The sequence below is a fragment of the Equus przewalskii genome, chromosome 9 (assembly GCF_037783145.1).
Source record: "Equus przewalskii isolate Varuska chromosome 9, EquPr2, whole genome shotgun sequence".
Lineage (NCBI taxonomy): Eukaryota > Metazoa > Chordata > Mammalia > Perissodactyla > Equidae > Equus > Equus przewalskii.
The window spans coordinates 15,005,062-15,015,317 of NC_091839.1; the positions used below are offsets into that span (position 1 = coordinate 15,005,062).

General features: G+C 60.8%; 2 protein-coding genes across 4 annotated transcripts; both read left to right on the plus strand.

Annotated features, from left to right (window-relative positions):
* The first annotated feature begins 13 nt into the window (after nt 1–13).
* On the plus strand, nt 14–4,754 carry APOE (apolipoprotein E). 2 transcript variants are annotated; one of them, XM_070632914.1, is made up of 4 exons: nt 14–2,028; nt 2,766–2,831; nt 3,323–3,506; nt 3,908–4,754. In XM_070632914.1, exons 2-4 carry the CDS (start codon nt 2,789–2,791, stop codon nt 4,611–4,613), a joined length of 933 nt encoding a protein of 310 aa, XP_070489015.1. In that variant the 5' UTR covers nt 14–2,028; nt 2,766–2,788; the 3' UTR covers nt 4,614–4,754. The 2 variants fall into 2 exon arrangements, with proteins under 2 accessions (XP_070489015.1, XP_070489016.1); XM_070632915.1 differs by having other exon boundaries at nt 1,938–2,100.
* A 2,181-nt stretch (nt 4,755–6,935) lies between these two features.
* Nucleotides 6,936–9,719, plus strand: LOC103544827 (apolipoprotein C-I-like). 2 transcript variants are annotated; one of them, XM_008511617.2, is made up of 4 exons: nt 6,936–7,566; nt 7,652–7,725; nt 8,184–8,334; nt 9,437–9,719. In XM_008511617.2, the coding sequence occupies exons 2-4, from the start codon at nt 7,668–7,670 to the stop codon at nt 9,531–9,533; spliced, it is 306 nt and encodes a 101-aa protein (XP_008509839.2). In that variant the 5' UTR covers nt 6,936–7,566; nt 7,652–7,667; the 3' UTR covers nt 9,534–9,719. The 2 variants fall into 2 exon arrangements, with proteins under 2 accessions (XP_008509839.2, XP_070489021.1); XM_070632920.1 differs by having other exon boundaries at nt 7,193–7,410.
* The last annotated feature ends 537 nt before the right edge of the window (nt 9,720–10,256 follow it).

Sequence of the window (10,256 nt, forward strand, 5' to 3'; positions counted from 1 at the left end):
CTTGCTTTTCCAGCTGTGTCTGCCGCCTCCTGGGCCCTTTCCATCTGGCCGACGTTCCCACAGCGGCCGGTAGGGGGCGCGGCAGGGTCAGCGCAGAAGAACGACACCAACCACGGGGTTCTCAAGCCTGGCTGCTGCCTGGACCCCGCTCAGAGAGGGGAAGGGCCTGGCCCAGGATCACACAGCCTGGGACTTTGCCTTCGGGGGGCATCACAGGCCTTCCCTCAGCAGGAGGGCAGGGTCTTGGGTCACTCGCCCCAGCTCGTCCTGCCAGAGTGGCTGCAGAGGACTTTGTCCCTGCGAGCTGTGGACACAGATGACGCTGTCTCTGAGTGCAGGGCTGGGGACACTGAGCTGGGACTCCGAGGTCTTCGCAGCTTCCTAAAGGAGCAGGGCATGATGGGGTGTGAGCACCTCTTCATGATGGGAAGGTCAGAGCTATCAGAAGCTTCCGGAAGAACTGAAGTACCTGGACAGGCTTCAGAATCAGTGGCTGTGTCTGAGGGGGAGAAGGGCCTGGGCTCCAGCACTCCTGGGCCTCGGGGGCCCGGCTGGGGTCTGACTCAGGTGGGGAGAGGGGTGGGGGCGGGGTGCCCTGTGTCTCAGGCCTCTGAAGCTGGAGGATGAGGAGCTGTCCCTTTGCCACCTGGGGCTCAGAGAAACCGACACCCCTGACCCTGCAGACAGGACCGGAAACCCCGTCTGCCCCACGCAAACACATACACACATGGTCAGGGAGGGAGGCGGCTGGACAGAGATGACCCTCCCCCACCAAGAGAGGCTGCTGCACCTGCTCTGCCAGCAGCTTGTGAGGCCAAAGCTGACAGCCTGGGCCAGGCTGGCACCGGGACCCCTTTTGGGACCAGGCATTCGGCCTCCCCTGACCCCGTGGCTCCGAGGTTCCCACACTCTGGAGGGACCAGGACAAATCCCACCTCCTCCGGTTGTCCCCATGTGGCTTCACAGCCCACCTCAACTGTGAACCTCGGCTTTGTCGTCTTGAAAGAGCTAGGATTCATGTCACAGGGCTGCTGGGAAGGTGACAGTGTTTGAGTGCTCTGTGTGGCCCGTCAGAGCAGTCAGCTCTAATATGGGACCCACCGTGGGCCGGAGACTGTCCCCAGTACTTCCGGGGTACGGTAGTAGCTTGTTGCATCACCGAACAACGGTGTCTGTACAGCTAGTTCCCAGTTTTGTGGACCAAGAAACTGGATGTTCAGAGAGCCTGGGTTATTCGCCCAAGGTCACACAGCTGGCAGCCCAGATTCAGGCCTGGACCGTGTGGTTCCAGAATCTACTGTCCTGACTGGGCAACAGGAATGCTCAGAGCCCTGAGGAGGATACAGTCTGTGGGGCTCCCGGAATCCACAAGCTGGTGTTAGGGAGAAGTGCTGGCTTTTCATTTCACAAGTGGCAAAAGGGGCTCAGAGAGGCCCTTCCTTGTGCCCAAGGTCACAGCCAAAGCAGGAGCTGGGATCAAAGCCCAGCTTGCACTTCTGAAGCCCACGCTTTTGGCAGATGCTTTTCGCTGTCCCTGCCCCTCCTGTCTCGTCTCTGTCTGGGCCTCCAGCCCCCTGCTCTCTGACACCCCAGGAATCCAAGCCCCCAGCCCTCTCCTTCCTCTGACCCAGGATTTCGGGCCCCCCCGGTCCCCTTCCCAAATGTTATTCATGCACAGGAAAAGAGCAGGGCAGGGGAAATAGGGGCTCTGGGCAGCTGGCCGCTCCTTGCCTCCCATGCCCAGCCCCCCAGAATAGAGCAGGGCGCCTGAGTTACTGGGTGAGATGTCATCTCCTTTGACTGGTGGCGGGGTGGGGGTGGGGGTCTCGGGGCCTCCGAGCCCCACCTCCTTCCCCGGCCCTGCTGAGTTAAAGGGGGAACAGCCCACCTCGTGACTGGGGGCTGGCCCGGCTGGGCCTAGCTCTGCAGGAGTAGGCGGGGCAGGGGGGAGCCCTTTAAGAGGACAGCCTGGATCCCTGAGGTCTATTCAGCTCCAGCGGACGCGAAGGACGCGCTTTCCCAGGACCGGTGAGAAGCAGAGCTGGGGGCACAGAGACCAGCTTAGGGCTTCTGCGGGGGACGGGCTTGGGGGAAGAGGAGGTGACCGTCCTGTGGGTCGGGACAGAAGCGGGAGGGACTGGACCTACGGGAGGGGTGGGTCCCCGGGGCATCCTGCTTTAGCTGGAAGGTGGGGTGGGGGAGCAGCTGGACCTGTAGGAAGACCCAGATGAGCCATAGCAAGAGCCCACGAATTGTCACTGTCGTTTCCTGAGCCCCTGCTGGGTGCCCCCATCGGCCTCAGATCTCCATTAATTGGAGGCGCAGGGGTGGCGGCGGGGCAGCTGGAGCATCAACTGAAGGCAAACTTTTAAATGAGGATTAAATGAGCTAATATGGGGAAGATGGCACTTAGATGGAAGTTGGAGCTTCGAATGGGAAGGTGGGAGGTGGAATGCACGGCTGGAATTTAGGAAGCCCAGCTGGGGCTCACCGGGCAGCTCGGAGCAGGATGAATGGAATTTGAACCCTGGGAGAGGGGGATGGAATTTGGGCGGCCGGTGGGCGAGCCAGGGATGGGGAGATAGGAGAAGACTGGAGGGAGGTAAATAGACAAGGGAGGGGCCTCGGTAAATGTTTGTGATTGGATTAAGGTGATGCCCATCTGGGGCGGGGGCCGCGCTTTGAAGGCCGGGACCGGGTGGGGCGGGGCTCCGGGTGGGAAGAGTCCTGGCTGGCTGTTGATTGACAGGGTCTCCCTCCCCCAGATTGACCAATCGCAGGCGGAAAAATGAAGGCTCTGTGGGCGGCGTTGGTGGTCACGCTCCTGGCAGGTATGGGGAAGGGGGGTACTCAAGTTCCCTGCCCCTCCCCCCTCCCCTGGCCTCCCTGCCCCTCTTCCGTCCCTGGGGCCCCTCTTCTGCTGGTTTGTCTCCCCCTTGGGGCAGACCCAGGTCTGAGGCCTCTCCTGACGTTCACAGACTCTGAGCCGCTGTTTTCCTCTCTTGGGGCCTCAGTTTCCCCATCCTTCAAATGGGAGTCATCACGGTTTCTAATGCATTGTTGTCAGGCAGGGAGTGAGCCCTAGGGTCCGCTGGGGTGATTTTTATGCCCCGTCACCCAAGCACGGCCCTACATGGAGCACAGACAGACTCAATAAATGCATATCAAGCGATTAAACAGGCTAGGGGTCCCTCCGCCCGCTCCCTGCCCACCGGGGCGCTGAAGAAGCGCACAAGCATTAGTGGAGAGCCTACTGTGTGCCAGGCACTGTCCGCCTGCAGCGGGCAGAGAGCCCCGATCACTGGGAACTTGCTCCCCGCAGGATGCCAGGCCGACGTGGAGCCGGACGCCGAGGTGCAGCTGGGGAACGAGTGGGCCGGGGGCCAGGCCAGCCAGCCCTGGGAGCAGGCCCTCAGCCGCTTCTGGGATTACCTGCGCTGGGTGCAGACGCTGTCTGACCAGGTGCAGGAGGAGCTGCTGAGCCCCCAGGTCACCCAGGAACTGACGTGAGTGCCCCCCCCCCCCGCCCGCCCCGCCCCTGACCCTCCTGCTAGGCAATTCCTTCTGGACTCTCAGCCTCCACTGGTCTGGGTTTCTTTCTGTCCCTGTCACCAACTCTTAGGGGCCCTCTCTTCATTTCTTGCTTCCTTTCCCAAGTTCGAGCTCCTGTCCTTGCCTTTCTCTTTTTCTACGCTCTTCTCGTCTCTGGCGTCTTCCTCTCTGTCTCCCTCCCTCATGGACCTCAGTCTGCCTCACCCCTCTCATCTCAGCTTCTGTCCGTCTCTCTCCTTCTCTTGGTCTCTCCTCCCCTCCCTTCTGTCCCTCTTTGGGGTCTCTCTGTCCCCAGCCTGCCCTCCCCGTCTTTCTCCCTCTCTCCGCGCACACGCTCCCACCTCTCGGCCCCCAGGGTGCTGATGGAGGACACCATGAAGGAGGTTAAGGCCTACAAGGCGGAGCTGGAGGAGCAGCTTGGCCCCATGGCCCAGGACACTCAGGCCCGGCTATCCAAGGAGCTGCAGGCGGCCCAGGCGCGCCTGGGGGCGGACATGGAGGACGTGCGCGGCCGCCTGGCGCAGTACCGCAGCGAGGTGCAGGCCATGGTGGGCCAGAGCACAGACGAGCTGCTGGGCCGCCTCAGCTCCCACCTGCGCAAGCTACGCAAGCGGCTGCTCCGGGACGCCGAGGACCTGCAGAAGCGCCTGGCCGTGTACCGCGCCGGCGTCCAGGAGGGTGCCGAGCGCAGCGTGAACACCCTCCGCGAGCGCCTGGGGCCGCTGGTGGCGCAGGCGGCCACCGCGCGCTCCCTGGTCAGCAGGCCGCTGCAGGAGCGCGCCGAGGCCTGGGGCGAGCGGCTGCGCGGGCGGCTGGAGAAGGTGGGCGCCGGGGCGGGGGACCGGCTGGACGAGGTGCGGGAGCAGGTGCAGGAGGTGCGGGCCAAGGTGGAGGAGCAGGCCGCCCAGATGCGCCTGCAGGCCGAGGCCTTCCACGCCCGCCTCAAGAGCTGGTTTGAGCCCCTGGTGCAGGACATGCAGCAGAAGTGGGCGGAGCTGGTGGAGAAGGTGCAGTCGGCTGTGGGCACCGGCCCCACCACCGAGCCGAGGGAGAAGCACTGAGCGCCCTGGCCACTGCCTGGGGGGCCCCGGTCCCACTCCATGCCTCCTGTCCCCCACCCAGCCTGCGGGAGGGGCCGTCCCTGCCTTGGCTGTCCTCCTGCTGGGCCCTAGATGAATAAAGATGCCTCGAACTTCACAGCAGCTGCTGGGCGTCCGTGTGCCATTTCTCACAGCTCCAGCTCAGCTTCTCTTTCCCGCCCCACCCTGGCCACCCAGTTCTGGGTCCTGTCCCCTCTCCCTTATGGCTCTTCTGATCTGCAGTGTCTGCGTCCTTCTGTCCCCTTCTGAGTCTTCCGTTTTTCCGCTCCCTCTGCTTGCTACGGCCCACTGTCTCTTCTCTGCTTCTTTTTCCCTTTGGTCTCCAAGACCCAGGTTCTGGAACAAATCCAGCCCTGGCTTCTATCCTGCAGTCGCCTCTGACTTGCCTGGGCAGGAAAGCGAACTCCCCCAGCCTCAGTGGGCCCAGCTTCATAATAAATGCCTCACAGAGTTGTTGTGACTCAAAGACCAGAGACCACTGTCATGGTGAAGCCATCATTGTGTTTTTCCTGATCCCATTCTCCTTGTTGTCTTAGCTGATTCTGTTCCTTCCATCTCATGGCCTCAGTCTCTGTTCTGCTGTCCCCAAGAGGCTTCATTTTTCTGGATTGTGTTTCCTTCCACCTCTCTCTGTTCTCTCTCCCTCCTCCGGGTTCTCTTGCCCCCCCACCCTGCCTGTTTCTTTTTCCCGCCCACCACCCTCCCTAATCCGGGCTCGTCTTCTCCACCAGTTGGCCTTTCTCCCTCCCTCTGGGTTAGCAAGTCCCTTCCCTCTGAGCTGCTCCTCTCTGTCCTCTGCCCTCATTCTCGTTCTTTCCCTCCTCCAGCTGGGTTGTGGACCTCTTGTCTAGCCAAACAAGACCAGTGGGTGTGGGGTCCAGGCTGCAGGGAGAAGGAGAGGCCCACCCTAGGAGGGTCAGCCCCGCCCCTGGATCTCAGGGCTCAGAGATGGAGCTGGGAGCTGACGCTCAGAGAAGCCAGGGCTGGAGCTGGGATCCACCGCCTCTCCTCTCCCACGCCCTCAGTGCTCAGAGGAGGGGAGCAGGGTTCCCACCACAGGCGACGGGCCAGGCTGGCACTCGTGTCCCGCAGGCCAACCTGCATTCTCCTTGTCCCCGTGCCTGCTTTCACTCCTGCACACTCTGCACCACGAGGGCTTTCCCTGGCCCTGCCTTGGGTGCCTCTGTGGAGGCGGCTCCCCTCTCCCACCTGACTCACCCAGAGCCCAGTGAGCAGGGAAAGGGTCAGTGGGCTCAGAGGCCAGGGCCTGGCCCCAGCTCAGCATTCCACTGATCACAGTGTGCCCTGGAGCTGGGGACACTCCTCTGAGCCGGTTTCCCCAGGTGTAAGGGAGAGAGGGGCTGCCTGGCACGTCTGTTAGTTGGAGGGCTGAATTCTGAATCCTCACATAGGAAGATATCCGAGCAGAGAGAGCTGTCCCGCCTCACCTCAGCCCCAGTCAGATCAAGATGTGGAACAGGGGCTGGGGACGGAGCTTCGAGAGACACAGGCTGACAGGGGTGCTGTGGGGCGGAGGCTGACCCCGGCATGGATGCAGAGAGACAGCCAGAGGTCTGGGAATGGGAGGGACTAAGATGCCTCCACCCACCTAACCATTCACTGAGCCACTGAATGATCTTGGCTGGGCCTCAGTTTCCCCATCTGTGAACGGAAACCCCTATAGCTGGGATGCGGATGAGACTGGAAAAGTCAACTTGTTTCCTCTTCTTTTGGGTCAAGACAGGGAGGGGAGCAGACTTTGGGTGCGTGTCTGGGGACTGCTGGGCTCACCAGGGAGGCGGATGTCTGGGAAGGCAGCAATGTGGCTGACAGGGACCGGAAGTGCTGAGGTGGCTAGAGGGGTGTTGCAATGCTGCCAGGGTAGTATCTGTGTGTCCCTTTCAAACCATCTCCTCTCATCTCCAGACTGACACGTGGTGGTGGGGAAACAAGGTCAGCCAAGCTAGAGTCTGGATCCTGGGCTACCCTTCTCCCAGCTGCCAGGGATCACTGGGGGTCAAAGGCGGCCGAGAAGAGGGGGGTAGCCCTGGATCCAGCCCCGAGAGACAGATGTGGTGGAGAGAGGGGAGATGGGGAGAGGGGCTGTTGCTAGAAGGGGCCTGAGAGTGTGAAGAACAGCAGACAGACTGTTTATGGGTCCTGAAGACTTGAGGAGGGGGGAGCACCAGAAGAGGGGGCCTGGGGCATGGATGGTGGGGCCCACACTGGGAGCCTTGCAGCGTGGGCTTTGCTGTTCAGACAGGCTGAAAAGACTCCTCCCCAAAAGGGAGAGAGGGGGCCTTAAAGTTCAGACCCAGAGAGCAGGTAGCCAGGCCTGGGAGCTCCAGATGCAAGTTGTGGGGCGTGAAGGGCGAGTCTGAGAGTGAGATTGGAGGGGGCCTGCCAGGGGTAGGAGTGTGGGGCAACGGCATGACCCCAGAGACGTGGAGCGGGAGCTGTTTGGGCTGAAGAGGCTTGGGAAGAATGGGCGGGATGGAAGAGGGCCAGGGTCCAGTGTGAACTGAGTCCCTGAGCTACCCAGAGGGAGAGGGAGAGGCCCTGAGGCTGGGAGCAGGGTGTGCATCAGGAGGGGAGGTGGAGACTGCCCCCTGTGGGGGAAGGGCTGGAGCAGGTGGAGGGCCCCATAGTCAGGGAGATTTCGAGATGCTGGCAACGGACAGCCAGAGGCTTCGGGCCAAAGGGTCGTGCCTGCGCCCCACCTGACCTGCCTCCATCAGCAAGGGGCCCAAATGGAAAGGTGAGAGGACACAGGGAGGCCCAGGGGGAAGGAGGGGAGACCTGCCCCACCCCTCCCCAGCCCTATAAAGGCCCAGGCCAGGCCAGGCTCCCTCATCTCACCTGGCCCTCACTGGTCCAGCTGGGAGCTCACCTGTCCTGTCCCTCTCTGGTCCAGGTAGGTGCTCACTGACTTCCCGGGAGGGACCTGGGGGAGGGATATGGGGTGTCACTGATCACCCCATCCCCGCTTCTGCCTTCAGAGCCCCCTCACCAGCCATGAGGCTCGCTCTGTCGCTCCCGGTCCTGTTGGTGGCTCTGTGGATGGTGTGTGAAGGTAAAAGGGGAGAGGAGACCCTGGGAGTTTGAGATTTGGAAATGCGAAGCTGGCCCCGGGCATGGGGTCCAGGCTCAGAGGACCCTGGAGAGCTCCGGGGCCCCTTATGTGCCCAGGTTCCCCTGTCGTCCACTCATCACCCCACCACATCCCACAAGCTGGGTCCAGCAAGTGGGAAATCTGCTCTCTGGAGCCCCAGCAACTGATGACGTATTGACCCCCACCCCTCCAGGATTGGTTGTCTTGCTCTTACACCGTGGTAGCGTGGGCAGGGTGTGTCCAGGGAGAGAAAGCAATTCCTAGCAGCTTGAGACGCACCTGGGGGCCCACTACCTCCCCCCCATTTTAACACCGTGAGCCCCAAGAATCCCGTTCCTGGACCTCCTTTCCCATCCCTGACGCTCATCGGGAGGCCTCCCAATACTGAAATGTTTGCACCCTCCCCGTCTCCTGGACAGGCCGAGCCCTGGCCCAGGCGGACCTAGAGCCGGACGGCGTTGTCGACATCATCTGGAGGGAGGTGAAGAAGGTTGGAAAGCACCTGGGGGAGGAGATCGTGAAACACATCATCGACGACATCAACAAGAAGAACGGAGCTTCAGCGACCTGGTAAGTCCCCTTCCCGGGGCCCGGGTGGGCTGGGTGCATGGATGAACAGATTGGGAAAACTGATGCTGGGGAGGGTGACAAGGTCCCTGCGGTCACACAGCTGGCTCTCTGGGTGCTCAGACTTGGGGACAGGTTCCTGATTCTATCCAGGATCATGTGGAGATGGCCCTGGGTGGTGGGGACAGGCCCAAGCTGTGGCTGCACAGACCTGGGCCCTCAGACTGGGGCAGACCCACTCCTCCTGTGACATCAGGAGCCGCAGTTTCTCCGTCTGTGCCATGGGGGCTTCTGAGGATAAGGACCTGGAGGACCGCATGGGGCCTGGCACAGTGTGGACGCTCCAGGGTGTTTCGCCCACAGTGGCTCTGTCTGAGGAGTTAGGAATGCATTCGTTCCTGAATGAATATTCATTGAGCATCGGCTCAGGGCCTGGACCTGGTCCATGTGGGGAACGGGATTGATGAGCAAGACGAAGTCTCAGCCCACGGGGAGCTGCCATTTGGGGGAGGGAGGGGGAGGGGAACAGCCCATGAACCAGGGAGTTCCAGGAGAGGAGCCCAGAGGGAGCGCAGCACTGAGAAGACGATAAACAGGGTGTTGAGAACAAGCAGGGATGGGGAGGGGCTCTTGTAGACAGGGTGACTGGGTCTGCTCTGAAGAGTGACACTTTCAATTGAGATCTGAATGAAGGAAAATGCAGCAGGGGCTAGGAATGTGGGGAGAATGTTCCCTGTGGACGGGGAGTGCAGAGGCCCTGAGGCAGGAAGATGTGCACATAGTCAAGGAGAGGGTGGCATTGTAGGACAAGGGAACAGCCTGAGCAAAGGGCAGGCAGCTGGAAAGTGCCCTTGAATCAACAGGGAACAGGGGACAGTGAGGGCCAGAGTGGGCGTGGGGGCAGAGAGGGCAGGCCTTGAGAGCCAGGCCAGCATGAAGCGTTCTGACTTCAAGAAGCTCTGGTCCCTCTGGGAAACAGGCACAGAAGTGGGACCACCCAGTTCTTGTCAACTCCGAATCTTCTTGGGGGAAGAGAGACCAGGGAGTCAGGGTAGGGGCGGGATTGGGGCAAAACACAGTGACCTCTCCCCTTCTCTCTCTACAGGAAAATGGCATCAAATACAATGAAAGATATTCCAGATACAGTAGATCGTGTTCCCTCTCCGCACAAGGAGGCTGCCCCTCTTACCCCCCAACCCTAGCTGCATCCACCCGCCACGCCCCCACCCAAGCAGGATCCGCCCCTCTCCTCCAGGGCTGTGCCCCAGACAGAGACCCAGGCAAAGGCTCTGAAACTTCCCACATGCCCAGCCTCTGTGTCGAAGACTTCCCACAGGACATCCCATGTCCCCTCCACCCCCCAACTGCAATAAAAATCCTGTAGAGAATTCTGAGTGCGTCTTTGCTGTGGGGCAGGGACCATGGGACAGGGTGGGGGTTGTGCCTTTGGGGAAGAGAGGCCAAGATTCATGTGTGGAGCATCTCTCCGTGGTCTGCACTGAGGACTTTGGGAACTTCACGATCTGAAAAGGATCCTCACGAGAACCTTGGGAGCTGGCCCTGTAAATGCCTTGGGGGCACTGAGGCTCAGACAGGTGAAATTGATAGGGGCTTGACACAAGGTTGACATAAAGGCAGCCATATGGTAGAAAAGAAACCATGTTGTAACTTTGCATGACCTCTGATTAACTATCCCACACGTGCTCTGTAGATTTGATGGCCCCTCCCGGCTGCTGTAAGTTGATAACTTTGTTCCTTTGAGTTCCTTAGGAATGTGATGGCCCCTAGGCAGACAGTCTGTGCTGATAGACATCGTCAATGACAACTGTAGGATCAGGGTATGGTGCATTGCTTCAGTCTCTGACCCATATCCAGTGGAACAGAAGACTATGGGAAATAAGACCAGATGTCTGTCCCAGTGGAGA